The sequence below is a fragment of the Apodemus sylvaticus genome, chromosome 1 (assembly GCF_947179515.1).
Source record: "Apodemus sylvaticus chromosome 1, mApoSyl1.1, whole genome shotgun sequence".
Classification (NCBI taxonomy): domain Eukaryota; kingdom Metazoa; phylum Chordata; class Mammalia; order Rodentia; family Muridae; genus Apodemus; species Apodemus sylvaticus.
Genome location: NC_067472.1, coordinates 124338733 through 124354780, shown reverse-complemented (window position 1 = coordinate 124354780; position 16048 = coordinate 124338733). Strand labels below are relative to the sequence as shown.

General features: G+C 47.0%; 1 protein-coding gene across 1 annotated transcript in view; it reads right to left on the bottom strand.

Moving 5' to 3' along the window:
- Cemip (cell migration inducing hyaluronidase 1) overlaps window positions 1–16048 on the bottom strand; it is a 156289-nt gene that overhangs the window by 11724 nt on the left and 128517 nt on the right. The window contains exons 17-24 of the mRNA XM_052159366.1: window positions 14229–14314; window positions 13337–13468; window positions 11270–11305; window positions 11033–11188; window positions 8549–8729; window positions 7096–7311; window positions 4100–4311; window positions 2540–2725 (exon numbers count right to left, since the gene is read on the bottom strand). Coding sequence (XP_052015326.1) covers window positions 2540–2725; window positions 4100–4311; window positions 7096–7311; window positions 8549–8729; window positions 11033–11188; window positions 11270–11305; window positions 13337–13468; window positions 14229–14314 — 1205 coding nt within the window. The remainder of the gene's footprint in view (window positions 1–2539; window positions 2726–4099; window positions 4312–7095; window positions 7312–8548; window positions 8730–11032; window positions 11189–11269; window positions 11306–13336; window positions 13469–14228; window positions 14315–16048) is intronic.

The following is a 16048-nucleotide window of genomic DNA, read 5'->3' as shown; positions in this document are numbered from 1 at the left end:
ATATTATTTCGTTTAATCGTCAACCTGTCCACAGTGTACTATTATCATGCTGATTGCCAGATGGGGAAATTAGCTCAGAGAACTGACCACACCCCTGGGAGTAACAGAGCCGGGAGCTTTCCCATCCCACCACAGATCCTAAGTCTACTTTTGTTCAAGTCATAACTTATTCCAATTATAACTGCTGCGAAGGAGTCTGGCCCGTGTTCCAGGGAGGCAGACCGTGTAGCTGCCACAGTACTAACTTGGCATTTATGACTGTTGTTCTTTCATGTCAGAGAAATGCTCTCAAGCTGAGTCCTGTCTGTAAAGCCTAAAGATAAGGTCCTGATTGTCTCCATATTCTTCTTTAGAAGAGCCAAATTTCAATGAACCCACTTGGCTTTGGGCACCAGAGCCTACTCTCCCCACAGTAGTTCTGACCACAGTAGGGGCTCACATTGGATTCTTAATAGGTTGCTTATTCGCTATAGGCAGGCAAGAGGACTCACTCCCTTGTGAGCTGGGATGAAGGAAGTGACGGGTCTTGTTTACTAGGTGGTACCTGACTTGTGAGAGCACGCGAAAAGTGGCTACTGTGACTCTTTTGTACCCTGGCTGTCCTGAGGAACTGAGAAAAGATGGCAGCTCAAGAGAAGAGCCTGATGCCAGAGACTTGGCATACACGTGTATGCATGAGAATGTGAGGGAATAAACCTCACATGGGGTGGACTTGAGCTGCTTCAAGGCACTCAAAAGCAAAACCCTTTGTTCTGCTGGGTGTGGTAGTGTACACCTTTAATCTCAGCACCTAGAAGACAAAGGCTGGCGGATCTCTGTGAGTTCAAGGACAGCCTGGTCTATATAGTAAGTAGCTTTAGGTCAGCCAGTGCTATATAATGAGAACCTGTCTCAAAAACACAAAAACCAAACACACAAACAAAAACTACCCCTGTTCTTGCTATTAAGTGATCCCTGACTAAAATGGAAACTGTCAGATATAAGAGTCCCCAGCTCAAGGTCAAGGACGGAGCCAGTGTCATCCATATGCTCTGTGAGGTGGGGAGGCTGCAGAGGTGACACCTTCTTTGAGTGTTGCCATGGGTACATCACACTGGTGCTCACTTCCTCATAAGAATCAATGCTAAGGACCCAGAGGCAGAAGTTGGCATGGTCCCTTAGCTTCTGTACTGGTCTTAACAGTGTTAAGATTTCCTTGTTACTAGATCAGAGCAAGGGGAGTCTGAGAGATCATCCACTCCATACTCCCACACAGATCATAGCTCTGGTCTTGACCTACAACCTATGGATGTTCCAGGGGCTGAGCTGAAAGCCAAGGCCCCGGGATAGGGAAGAAACTAGGCCATACGCCTTCTATTTGACCATATTTCATTATTCGGTGATACTCCCTTGGGTAGCAACTGATAAACCCAGTTGTACAGAATACAGCTAAAACCAAGCCAGGGTTCATTTGCCACCTAGATACTCTCTCTCTTAGCTGGCCCATATTCATTTTACCCCTAATTATGGCAAGTTGATTATCCTTTTAAAAGAGAACAGCTACTTTGTTTTCTCCTCATAAAAAAAGCAAAATGTTTTACTCCCTAGAAGGCTTCTGTGGACATCTTCATGTTTCTGTGACCATCTTTATCCTTATCCTTCTGGGGCATGCTGAACTTCCTCAGCAATTAGTCTGGGTTTCGTGTGTGTGTGTGTGTGTGTGTGTGTGTGTGTGTGTGTGTGTAGATACATATATGTATGCATGATTCTGAAAACCACAGGTCAACTCTTAGTGTCATTCTCAGGAGCTGTCCATATTAAATTTTAAGAAAGGAACTTTCATTTTTATCCAGACTTTTCAGATTAAACTGGGTTGGCAGGTGATACAGGAATCTACGTCTCTCTGGCCCCACTCCACCTCTAGTTCTGGAACTACAAATGCATGTCACTGTGCCTATCTTTTTTCCATAGGTTCTCTGGCCTAAACTCAGGTCCTCATGTTTGCATATCAGGAGCTTGACTGCCTGAACTGTCTCCTGGCCATGGATTTATTTTAAGGGGTATACTCACTAGTTCCCTAGTGTCTTTGCTTCCACTGTGTCTCCATTGACCAGTACCCAGTTAGTAGAAGTGGCAGGGCTTGGGGTACAGATAGTCCTAGGCTCAGATGCAGCTGGGGTAGGTTTGTGCTGTGACCCCAGAGCAGTTTACTCTTTTTCTCCCAGGGTCTTCTTTTCACATCTTCGATTTCGAATATTGTTTGTTCCATTTGGGTTGGGGGTTGGGAGCATAATATGCTTGCTTATTTGCTCTTGTTTATTGCCTTAACTTATTTCCTGAAAATTTCCCTATGATCCACTTGTAGATCTAATAATTTATTTCCTTTCTAAAGTCTTGATGTCTTTAAGTGGTTGAGAGCATGGTTAGTGAGCATGGAAGTGCTTCAGGAAGCATTGTGTATTCATTAGCATAAACTACACTGTACTTGTTAGGATTACGGGGAGACCCAAGATACATAATGAAGGAGACTCATTTCTACAGCCCATGGGAGCCTCCTTACCCAGAATCCTCATCCCAGTAGTAGTGGCTCCTGCCAGGATAGCTCTGCTCAACTTTGTCCATTTGCAGGGTCCTCACGAAGGTCCCAGTCTTGGACGTTTGCTTTAGCAGGCGATTGTGAACGTCTGATAGGATGGAGAAGGTGGTGCCTCTTGGGTAGCAGAGGCCTACTCGGATCCAGTCACCCCTAAAAAGGAAAGTGAGGTTAGTTCTGGGCAAGGGGCATTGAGCACACCGCAGGAATAGCGGCCAGAGAATTCTTTTTTTTTTTGGATTTGGTTTTTTTCGAGACAGGATTTCTCTGTGTAGCCCTAGCTGTCCTGGAACTCACTCTGTAGACCAGGCTGGCCTCAAACTTAGAAATCCACCTGCCTCTGCTTCCCAGAGTGCTGGGATTATAGGTATGCACCACCACCGCCTGGTGGCCAAAGAATTCTTAAGTGAGAAGTTTTGCAACAACAGTATCCAAGTCACAAAGTGATCAGGGAGAAAAGGATGGATGTAACCATCAGTGGCTGAGGATGGTCACTAGCATGGGTCACATGTGAGCATTCAAGGGGTGACCTGGAGGGACTCTGTGTGGGTATTGGCTGGGAAAATGGTATTCTTTGATTAAAGACCATAAGCAACTCAGGGCTGGGGTTGACCCTAAAAGGATGATTGGAGGGCCCTTCACCCTGTTCTCTGCAACTGTCCTAGGAGTACAGTGATGAGAACAGAGAGCATGCAGGAAATGCTTCAGTGTGAATATCCACAGCTGACCTGATGTGCTTAACCCAACTGCTTCCTCTCGGCTGTGGTTAATATTGGTGGACTTGACAGGCCCTTGGACCACCTAGGAAAGGGCACAATCCCCTGGTCTCAGCTTTGAGCAGTTATGTAGATTTGGAGAGCCTCTCAGCATGCCTGTGAGAAACCTTCTTGATTAGCTTAACTGAGGGGGCAGGAGATGCATCCTCAATGTGGATGACATCATTCCATTAGCTCGGGTCCTGGACCAAATAAAAACAAAGCAGTCATCTCCCTCTGCTTCCTGACTGGGGAGACAATGTGAGCAGCTGACTCAAGCTCCTGACTGTGTGATGTCCTCACCATGGCAGACCTCGAACCCTGAGCCAAAATAAATCCTTCCTTCCTTCCTTAAGTCACTTCCATTAGGATATCTTACCACAGTAACAAAAAAAAATTAAGAGCTCTGCTCCCTTCTCTATAAATAACATCGGCAATGCTTGTATTTTTTCCATTAACCGAGCACGTGGTAAAACCAGGAGCTGGGCGATCATGTCATTAGCTCACTAATGATATGATATTCCTTGTTCGTTTGGCAAGTGATAATCACCCCAGGTCTCCAAAAGTAGACCCAGTATGCAGCCTCAGCCTGTGTCCTTGGATTCTTAACTCTGGGTAATGAGAACCTGTCTGGGCAGCTCTTAAAAGGATCAGCCTGAGGTTCTGTGAACAGTAACCCCAGGATTCCACAGTGAGGCCTTCTCTCCATGCCTGCCTGAGCTCAGGCAGCACCATTGTCCTGGGCCATGCTTCCCTGCCTGCCCCCACGTACTTGTTGAAGTTGATGAGCCAGATGGCGAGCTCTGCAGGGGCCGTCTGGTCCCAGTGGATGGTGTAGCCCTTCTGCAGGGTGACGACAGGCTGATACTGCTGGTAGTGGGTGCTCCTGGTGAGGGCCCCCTCCAGGTAGAGGGGGTGGCTGGGGAAGTCATTCTTGATGATCTTCATGCGCAGATTGCTGCTCTTGTAGGCCTGGATGTACATCTTCAAAAACCCAAAAAGGAAACATACAACGAGGCAGGCTGTTAGCAGGGATTATTCTAGAGGGTCTGGCTAACATCTGCTCTCAGAGGGCGCTCTCAGAGGTACCATCTCTTTGCAGAGCCTGAATGAAAGGAAGACCAAATAAGGGGATGTCTCTGTGCTGGCGGACACAGCCCAAGTAGCAGTGTGCCGCTCAGTTCTATGACATGGTCTATGGTTTCCAAAAAAATGACCTTTGCTGAAGGAGTGACCACTGGAACTGCTATGAGGTGATTGCTAGTCACACAGTGAATTGTGGAAAATGGAAGCATGTCTGGAAGGACAAGAAGAGGGGAGAGAAGACTGTCCTCCCTCCCTCCCCCCTCCCTCCACTCCTCTATTCCTTCCTTCCTGCCTGCCTTCCTTCCTTCCTTCCTTCTTTCCTTCCTTCCTTCCTTCCTCCCCTCCTTCCTTCCTTCCCTCCCACCTTCCTTCCTTCTTTCTTCCTACATTACCCCTCCCTCTATTTCTTCTTTTTTGTCTTTTTCTTTTCCATACTGGGCATTAAATATAGGACATTAAACACTGTGTATGTGCTAGGTAAGCACTCAAGCACTAAGCTGTATCCCTACGCCTTCTTTTACTCTTTGAGTCAACGAAGGTCTCATTACATTGCCTGTCCAAGCAGGTCTTAAAACCCACTTTGTAGCTCTAGCAGGCGATGAACCTGCAATCCTGCCTCCACTTCCCTAGCAGTTGAGATGTCAGGGCCTGTAGTACCAGGCCCCTTGGGAGGGGTATATTCAAACGCTACTGCAGATACAACTAGGCCTTCACTCTGAGAGTCTGTCTGTGAGTGTTGTCCTAGTCACACTCTGCCTCAGCCCAAGGACCAGGTGGATAGTGCTAGAGGTGAGGGTGCTTCCTGATGCTTTGGTCACCCTTCAGTTATGCAGGCATGATTCCCACCCATGGGCTCTCCTCTCCTCCCCTTCTGTAGATCATCATTCCCACTGGTATCTTGGACCTTGCCCTGTCCACACATATGACAGAAGCCTGGCCCTGGATCATTGTCCTTCACCATTGCTTCTAGAGCTCTCAGATGGGGCTGAGAAAATCCCCTAGCCTAGAAGAGAGGCATTGTCTCAATCTTCACGGAGTTTTCAACACTGCTAGGCAGTCTGTCTGCACGTCTCTTGTCAACATTTTCCATGGTCTGCAGCAGCTCCTCCAGCCATCTATCTCTCTCTGCGGGCCACCCTCGGGCCCACTCCTGGATTCTCAGCGCATGACCTCACTTTCCAGTTTAGAAGGAAACTGCCTCAACTTCCTGCCCTTGCCTTCCTTCTGCTAAAGCCAGCCCTTCCCCCAACCTGCACTCTGTACCCACCTTGCCCTGGGGCCCTGTCCTCTTGGCATGGCACCAACTCCCTGACTCTCTCTCTACCTCTAGTCCATCACCAAAGCTCCATTTAGCTATTCTCCTAAAGCTTAGCTCCATGTTGTGGTGTCCCCTATGGTGGTAAGGATGCCTACCATGGTCATGAAGACACCTTCATACGTTCTTCTCCTCTGGCCCACCTGGTCTGGTGCTTCCTTCCTAATCAGACAGCTTTCTCTGGCCTCTTTCCATTCATTCATTCATTCATTTTCATTCATTCACTCACTCACTCATTCATCACTCATTTGTCCAAGTAAAAGCAATAATGGTTACAGGGTCATGGCAATTACTTCAGGTTGTTGCACTCCAGACATTGTATAGCACTGTTTCATATGTCAGTCATGGGTCACACTGCGTCCTGGACATGAAGACAGTGTGGGCCCAGGAAACAGTTTTAAAATGCTGTTTTAATTCATTTAAAACCACAAAATGTAGCTCTAAGTCATGAAAGCAATCTGCTCAATACATTTCAAAACAAAAGCAGTGAAAAAATTTCTTCTTATTAAACACAACTTGATTATTTTGGTAGGTCTCTGTGTTACTTTGAGAAGAACTAACATTTCAAAAGGAGTGGGCTAGTGGGCTACAGCGGTAGCTCTGCAGTTAAGAAAACTTGCTCCTCTTGAAGACGACCGGGGTTCAGTTCCCAGCACATATGTAGTGGCTCACAAGCATCCATAACTCCAGTTCCAGGGGAACTGACACCTTCTTCTGATCTCTGTGGGCACCTACATGCACGGAACACATAGACACACATGCAGGCAAAACCCTCATACACATAAAATAAATATTTAAAAAAGAAGTGAGGTAGAAATATAAAATATATATGCAAGCTTAAAGTCTGAACAGAAAAAATTGATTAATAATTTTTATATTAACTACATGTTGACAGGATATTTTGAATATGTGTAAAATATTACTGAATTAATTTCTCTCTTTTTAACCTTTTAATATGACTACTAGCAAAGCCATGGCTGGCATTATCTTTCTATTCCTAAAAAAGGACAGGAGGAAGGATTTTATTTGTACCATCTGAAACCGTTCCTAAAATACCATCATAGAACTTCGGCTTTTAGCTTAAATTCACACCGAGGATGCTGAGACTAAAGGGTGAAGTGTGCAGATCAGCAGTTAGTAAGTGCAGGGACCGGACACAATGGACCCAGTACAGCGTGTTGACTAAAAATTCTGTGGATGGGAGTGAGGGGCAGATAAAGGAAGGAAGGAACAGCTCGCATTGTTCTTGGCCCAGCGTAGAACTAACTGGACACACAGCAGGCTCTCTGAGCGCTTGTCACGTGAGTGAGTGAGTGAGTGAGTGAGTGAGTGAGTGACTAGCGAGTGACTTAGGGTGGCATCCCCACCTGTGCATAGCGCCCACTGCAGATGGCCCCTCTCCAGTCCGGGACATTGATGCAGTCTGGGTGTCGAACCAGCCAGTTGTCATCCTTCGTGAGATAGGAGCCAGGGTACTCCGACACAGAGCCGTCCAGATCATGGAACACAGATGTCTTGTCCCCATCCATGTCCAGCTGGTTAAACCAGGGCCCAGGCTCTCCGAAGAACACTCTGGAAGTAATCTGAACAGAGCCCAGGAAAATAAGGCTGAGCCAGAAGGTAAACGGAAACTGCAACCGTCATCAGGCCGGGGCAAAGTTTCCAGTTTCCGCTGACATTACAAAGCAGCCAGACAGAGGCTGCCCTTGGGCGCCTGAGGAAACCGCCTGGCTGACCATCTCATGGAACCCCAAAAGAGTCAGAGTGTCACCATGCCTTAACTCCAAAAACTAGCACACACTTTTGGCTCTGATCACTGGTTTGGCTGTTGTAGGTGGCCTTAGAGGCTGGTCTGATAGAGGAGGGGCTTAGGATTGGGTGAATTTGAGCGCTATGAAGAATGAGTTGGGGAGGGGTGAGGGTGTGTGGGTGTTTGTATGAGAAAGCATGTGCAGTGTGTAGGGGGTCCCTGTGTGTGAGTGTGTGGATGAGCTTGTATATGTGGTGGGCTTAAGAAGGACAGTCTTACAGTGAAAGCCATCAGACATCTCTGTTACTGACCTCTGTTACAGGCCCTCAGAGGTCTGAGAGAAGAAATTACATAACTTGAGTGTTGTATCATCTCAGTGGCCCTATCTGTGAGTGAGCAGACAGGCAAAGGCAGTAGCATGAAGAAGGAGGAAGAACTGGCAGGGGGGGGGGGGGAGGGCGGGGAGGCAGGGCAAGCGGGAGAGGAGAGGGAGGAGGGAAAGGTTTGGGAGACCACAGGCTATAGATAGTATTTCTCTAAACAGGCTGTATATGTTGTCTGCTATAGATAGTGAGAAGTAGCAGTTCTCACAGGCAGCCTTGGACTGCCCTTCTGACCCTCAGTTTCCCCACATTCTCCATCTACATCCAGGAAGGCCCTCTTTACATCTACTCTCAGGATGGTGGAAAACAATGACTTCAGAAGACTTCCCTTGAGCACTGCTAGAGTTTGAGATGATCTGTGCCAGCACGAGTAGTCTGGTCACCTCATCCAATGTGTCAAGGGTCTGGAGGGATGGCCTCAGAACCCTGAGTTCATCTCCAGATTCTTACTGTGGTATAGATAGAAGGCCAGTGGGCACTCACCCAGACTTGACCTCTTGCTGTGACCTGAGCTTGTACTTTTCCAGTTTGGGCAGAGAGCAAACTGGGACATGGTCCAGCCTGCTTGGAGGAAGCTATTCCACCCTTGTGGTGGTGGCAACAGCTCAATCTCCAAGCTGTGGGGGACAAGTGAGTCATCACTCAAAGCCTGGCAGTGCCGGGAGCCTGTCCTGGCACCATACTCACCGGGACATCCTCAAAGGCAATGTTGGTCACATTGTTGTGTGGGCAGCTTTGCCAGGCATTGTTTAGGCGGAAGGCCAAGGCACTAGTGTGCCTGCCCTCCAGGGCTGCGAACTTGCGGAAGGTGCAGTTCTGGATGTTGATGGGGCCATCGTAGAACTGAATTCCTCTAATTGGAAAATTCCTGTGTAGTTAAGGAAGTCAGGTGTCAGCTGAGTGCCATGCTGTTTGCTTCTTTGGAGGTGAATGATAAGAAATTTTTCTGGGTAAATCCATTTCTGATCCCCACCTCCAGCAACTCCTTCCACTGAAAACCATTAAGTCAATTAATTCACTGAGAAGTCATGCAAGGGCACAGTATCAGTGAAATAGTTACTAATGGATAAATGTCTGTATAGATGGATGATGGATGGTAGGAATGCATTGACTGGATAATGTTTGGTGGAGGAATGGATGGTAGATAAATGGGTGGGTGGATTGGGTTGCATGGATGGATAGATGGAGGCTGGCTGATAAGTGGATGAATGGATGAATAGATGGAGGGTTTGTAGGTATACGGATGGTGGATGAATAGATGGTAGGTAGCTGGATGAGTAAGATGAATGGATGATAGAAAGCTAGTTGGCTGAATGAGGTAACTTGGTAGATAAATAACTGTCTATCAGGTTGTTGGCTTAGGACCCTCTGTTTAGGCAGTTTCTCTGCTCTTCCCATCACTGTGCCCAGTCACTAGGAAAATATTGTAAATACTTCTAGAGACTGCCAATATCCTATCCCCTGGGAGGGGAGCACTGTTAGTCACTATCGCCCTAGTTTTAGTTGCTATAACAGTTTAATCAGATTAAGATCCAGATGTGTTTCCTCTGTAAGCCTATCCACTGGCAATGTGCTGGGTTTGGGAAATAGGAACAGAAATTCAAAGAATAGGCAATGATAGAAAAGGATTACAGTGCAACTTTTAAAACATTGCCGGAGGCAAAGACAGCTTTTGCTGGAAAAGTAAGACCACAGACTGACACATGGCCCCTGAGAAGGTCTGATACTTGCAAGCAGCAAGAAGGAAGTGGGAAGAGGTGGGAGATGGGAGACATGGAGGGACCAGGAAAGAATCAGTGACAGAGCAGGGTGGAGGGGCTCAGAGGTACCTCTCCCACTTACTTGAGACTCTTGAGCAGGGTATGTGAAAGGAAGGCCCATGGGGGACTGATCAGACTGCTTGGTGGCCTTTCCCAGGGCTGGTCACAAATCTAAACTTGTCATTTTCTATGCCTAATATGTTCGTTTATACCTATGTCTCTGCTTCTGGCTTGGTCCCTTCTCTTTTCTTCCATGGGGAGCTTAGGGAAGCAAGGGAACAAAGATGGAAAAGGAAGCACGTGAAGGCTCTGTTCCTAGAGAGAGACTGTCCACTGCTGTCCCTAGTCTTCTATTCAGGCTTCCAGACATTGCATATGGCTCCCAAGAAGTCTCCACTCACCCCAAATCCCCTTGTATTTCCATATTTTTGTATTCGTAATCCATGATGCCATCACCTTAGATCCTGGTTCTCATGGGGCACATCCATGCATATTTCCAGTTAAGGTGTTCAGACAGCACACTCTTGCTAGTTCTACATAAACCATATGCTTAAGATCCTAATCTACCTCAATAAAAACTGCACGGTCCTTCCTAGGTCTCTTCTCTCAAAAGCACTGGAAGAAACCTGTTTGAGCCTGTCAGGCTACCATAGATATTTCTGGAAGTCACCAGAATATCCTGTCCCTGGAGGGTGGTAACCTTCTAGAAAGAAATTTTAGAAATTCAGATGCAAAATCACTTATAAATAAAAGGGTCTTCCATGTCTCTTAAAATGGAAGCAATGGCTTCTTGATGAGTCAAGAAGACCAGGTAAATAAATGCCTCTGTATGCCTCTAAGTGCACTCAGGTTGAAAGTTTCAGTGTGTATGTTTCTGACCTGATTATAGCAGCAAAAACTGTTATTTTCATGAAAAGAAGACTAAGCCAGTTCCAGGGCCTCAGTGGAATAAGCCTAGCCTCTTGCATGCATGACTACCTTGAGATGTGACCAGCTAGGGATGATTGGTCTCTGGGCGTCAGAGTCCAATCTGTGTGAGACCAGACTGCAGGTTTGATTACCTCTGCTTGTCCTGTTTGCCTCTTTGCCATAATGAGAGGTGAACGACTTCAAGTGAGTTGCTAAGGGGACTCAGAAGCCCTCCTTCTCGACACCATGTTCCCCTGAACATCTGATAGTTGTGTGCTCTTTGGAATCGAGTCTACACTGTATTTGACATTTCTCTCCTCATTCCAGGTTTCACCCTCATTGTGTCTTGACTATTACATGTTGCAGGTTGACAGAGAGCAGAAAAATCCAGAGTCAACAAATAGAAGTCACCTATTAACTTCTTTCTTTCCATGGCTGTGACTCAAGACCCGCCCCCCCCACACACACACACAAAGATCAGTTCCCACCATTGCAAACCTACTGGCCAATAGGGAGGGTCCTTCCACTGTGGTCCAAGCCACCTGGACCCCAGATCCTGTTGTCCATCATTTCTGTGCCCACGTTGCCACTCTCGCCAACAAACAAGCTGTTCTTTATCTCCTGCTTGGAGCCATCATCATATGGGAAGGTTCCACCACTGCAGAGAGGAGATGTTAGGAATGAGATGTCCAAATATAAACTCCCACGGAAGACCAGTCATGACGGCAGTCACTCTTACCTGGCTAGGGTCAGACCGATGCCATTATCAGCAAACCTAGGGACAAGAGTACACAGTCAGCCCATGCTCTCACTTCACAGTCAATGAGGTTGCCCAAGGAGGGACTCTTCTTTGTCACTAGAGTCTATGTGGACATTGAGGTAGGAGTTTTGGTGAGGGAATTGTAATTTTCCACTTTACACAACAAACAGGTATTCTGGTTACTACTCACAGATTTGTTATTCCTTGGAGTGGTGGGTAAAGAGCTAGAAGGTGTACCCACATTGGCATGGGTACTCAATGACTCAGCACGTGGAGACATGGGGCTTTAGCTACAGGAGGGCTGAGTCTCACAGGCTTCTCTTGCCAGCCCACCTCTGGATGAGCCCCTAGGGCCTGTGGGGTTGATCAGGTGAAATGGCAGGCAGTGGGTGGTGGCATGGGTAGGGGGCTGTGCTTTTGCACCCCAAGGCTAGCACTACTGAAGGTAGGCTATGTGGGAACTACATAGTAAGAAACTGAAATAGCCTCCTGAAGGAGCAGGACCTTGGGTCTGTGCTGCCTTCATTTCCTTTGTTCCTCATCTCCCTTCCTGTCCAGCATTCCCCAAGAAGCTCATCTCCTCCAGGCACCATTTTCATGCGCCATCTGCTGCTTCTGGAATCTCCAGTGGCTTCGCATCTCCTTTAAATCCAAGCTTGGGTCTTGCTCTGGCACAGAAGCCCCAAGTTATCCATGTTCCCTTCTGTTTCAGCTATGCTGGGCTGATGCTGGTTTCCACAAGCTCTCCAGTTCCCAACGCACCTCAACAGAACTCTTTCTGCATTCTGTGTTCCCTCTACAAAGATCTATCTAGTCAAACCAATCAATTAAGTCTCATCTAGGGTACCAAGCTCTCCAGCTCACTTTTAATCCCTGTCCCCAGCTTTTCCTTGTTCTGGTATCACCTGGTGTTTTGCTGTGGTCCCTTCACACTCCACTGTGACCCTAGGGACATTAAAGTCACTCATAAATTCCTTCTCCACCCATATGGGTGACTCTAAAAGCAAAATTCATCCTATCTTGTCTTTGGAAGATTTGGGACATTTCTACTGCATACTTTGTGAGAATTTCCAACTCGACACATCTTAAAACACAGCTACTCACCCACACTTGCTCACTGTGCTGAAGTCTGGGGCTTATCCACACTCCCCTTATCTATGATTCTTTCCCACCACAACTAGAGTGTGGTATTCCAGTTGGCTGTCTACTCTTCTACCTCTAGAAGTAACCTCTTCCATCCTTGTCTGCATCCGTGAATACTAGAGCCTCCCTAAGTGCCCAGTAGCTACACTGGATTAATACCTAAAGTTCTGGAAGATATCATTCTGTCAGCTCCAGACCATGTCAACTCTGTCTATTTGTAGGACCACAGCCCTGATGTCAGCCAGACTCTGGGCTTCCTTAAACTGTCTGGTGGAGGATTAAGAAGATGTGTCCCTATTGGCAGGGTGTTCCATCATTTTCTTGCAGAAGGAAAACCATGTTTGGTATCAGACTTCTAGGGATTTTACACCATAAATCAATGTTTTTGACTTGTTTTGTTGAGCATAGAGTCTAATGGCCTTAAACATCAAGTCCCTCTCCTCCCCCCTCTCTCTCCACTTACGCAACTTAAGACACTAACTGAGCTTCAATTTATCATCAATGGAGTTATGATTTTGCATTTTTATTTTTAAAATTTACATTCTTGAGAAATACACTGAGAAAAAAAATAAAAGCTAAAAGACTCACAGTGACTAAGGACCGTGACTTTTTTTTCCCCTTCCTGTACTGATCACACTGGACTAATATGTATGTCTCATACCATGTAACCGTGAATGAGAGAACCTGTAAGAGTGCCCAGCACTGTTGGGGGACTCTGGCATGCTGCTGTGGGGTTTCCTCCTCCCTTGGTCACTGTCTGCTGTCGTCCGATACTCCTGTCTTGCAGGGAGCAGAAAACTGAGTGCCATTAAGTTTAGAGTCCTCTCTGCCTTGCTCACTCTTCTTCAGTCTAGGAGAGGAGCAAGCCTCTTTTGTGGCAGTCACCTTCCTTTCTAGACTCACCGGCAGCTGTCCAGCCACACATCCCCACCCCGCAGCCAGGCGCCATGATCCTGGTTCTTGTAGGCAGTGAAGTGTCGGATGATGGCTGGTTCCCGGGGTTTCAGTGGGTCTGCATCCTGGTGAGGGCTGTACCTGCAGCATGGGAGAATACAGGGAGTGATTTTTCTGAGCTCTGTAAGCTGCTTTCTACTTATAGGTCCCAGATATCTCTCACTCAACAGATATGCATTAGCTTTGTCATGAACAACTCTGAGCTTCTCCTAGAGGCAGGAGGTTACATCTCTAGGGCCCAGCTCCATGCAGGAGACAGATAAAGGGTCGCACTATTGCTAATGGCCTTGAAGTTTGACAACACTGTTTTTGTTTTCTTTGAGATAGGTTGGGTGGCCAAGAACTCACTGTGCAGACCATGCTGACCTTGAACTTGCAGCGTCTTCCTGCTTCTGCCTCCCAGGTGCAGAATTATAGGAGTTAAAGGCACGTACCACCACATCCAGCCTTAACATCAACCTTTTAAAAGCAGCCTTTGGTCTTCAGCTAAGCTCTGACTTGACTTATCAGCCTGGCTATCAAATCCCTTACCATTAAAGTGGCAGTAGATGCTTCCTGTCTGATCACCTTTGTGTCCCTGGCCATCACGTCACAGCTCTGGCCATTCCTCTGTTTTATGGTCCTGGTTCTATGGGGGAATCTGGAAATTGCTAGGAATTTCAGTCTCCCTTTAGCTACTGGAGCCTGGACTCTAATTCAGAGTTGGTTTAGCCTTCTAGCACAGTACTGTATCTCAACAACTGCCTCAGAGCAAGCTAGTAAGAAGAAATGCATGACTGAAGCAGAAGAAAAGAAGTGAGTCAAGAGGTCCCAAGGGACAAGTTTTCCCAGGGGTTATTACCTGGCCGAGATAATGGAGAGAAAGGGCCGCTTGTCCTTGGCTGAGGCCTCAGTGGTCTTGACTCCATTGTCTATGATCATGCCAGCCTGGGGACAAAGGGCACATTAGCTACTACCACTCCCACAGCCACCTTCTCACACTAGCCTAAGGACATGCTTTTGAATATGTCCATAAACCCAGCAGTTCTTAGGCTATGTTCATGGACATAGGGTCTAAAGTGAGAAATGGAGAAAGCCAGTGTCATTCTGTAGTTCTCTGACCAGATCTGGGAGTAGCAGACCGGTGTGTGTGTGTGTGTGTGTGTGTGTGTGTGTGTGTGTGTGTTACAGTGAGTAGGGGTGGGTGGGATGCAGATGAATAAACTAGGGTTTTGAAAAAGATTTATTTATTTTATGTATATATGAGTGCTCTATCTACATGTGCGCCTGCATGCCAGAAGAGAGCATCAGATCACATCATAGATGGTTGTGAGTCACCATGTGGTTGCTGGGAATTGAACACAGGACCTCTGGAAGAGCAGCATATTCACTTAAACTCTGAGCCACCTCTCCAGCTTCCATAAACTAGGATTTGAGTGTGTTTAACCTGGGGCCATACAGCCAATTCCATATACAGAACTGACACTCCTTTATATAGTTCCTATCCCAGACTACCAAACGAGGGCTACCAGTGTACGCTCAGAAATGTGTCACAGACTTTCAAATGAAATACTGAACTTGTCTCTCTTTCCCATTGTGTGAGTGTCAGTGACTTCCTACAGCCTGTTCCAGCTCCTGCTTGATTTGAGGAGAAAGGGTAACTCTTTTTTTAAAAAAAAAAATCTTTGAGACAAGGCCTCATCTAACCCAAGCTGGCCACAAACTTGCTTTGTAGCCCAGGATGACTTTGAATTTCTATCTAATTCTCTTTCTTCAGCCTCTAGAGTGCTGGGGTTACAGGTGCGTGGGACTAAGTCTAGTCTATGCACACACCCAGGACTTCATGTTCATCTGGCAAACACTCTTACCAACTGAGCTACGTCCCCAGCTCTGAGCCTGGTTCTCTTCTTTGGTGCCAAAGCTGTCCATTTGCAGACACAAAGTGGGTTGGAATAGAAGTGGAAGTCCTAGAATCCACCATCCAGTCCCTTTCACTCCCAGATCCCCCTGGCCTCTTAGGAGGCTCATAGCAGCTGTGTCTCCAAGTTCCTGTTTGCTCTCCAGCTGGCTTTAACCTCACGACAGTGATGACACGAGCTTACACTCTTCTCTCTGTTCTCACACACTGACATTGGCAAGTCCCCTCTCTTCTTTGGCCAGTCATATGATTATCTGTAAAGTTGGCTAATGATACCTACTTCACAGAGTTGCTATGGTGACTGTACAAGATGCCTGAGAAATGACTCCATGACTACATGAGGTGAGTGTGGTATCAGTCTTCCTGTAGAAGCATCCAGGATGCAAACCCTATAGTCTCTGCTCAGACTGTCAAGTTGGTCTAGCTGTAGATTCTTTAATTTCTTCCTGCCTATCTCAGAGGATAAGAGCCCCGCCTGCCCTTACAAGTGCTAAATTTTCCCTCCTACACATGTCTATGTCCTTGACTCTGACTTGCCTTCCCATTAGAGATGTGGCTTTTGACTGTATTACTCCCCAGTCCCAGCCCCTTTTGCTTCCCAGTCCTGTGGACCCTCTCTCTCTAGTAGGAAATCTTGAAGGTCCAGGGAATGGTGGGTTCCAACAAGAGGTCAACGTGTTTTCTGTCCTTCTCTGACAGTGATATGATCTAAGCAGCTTCCTCTGTACGGGACAACACAGCATCCAGCCACAAACTCCTCTCCA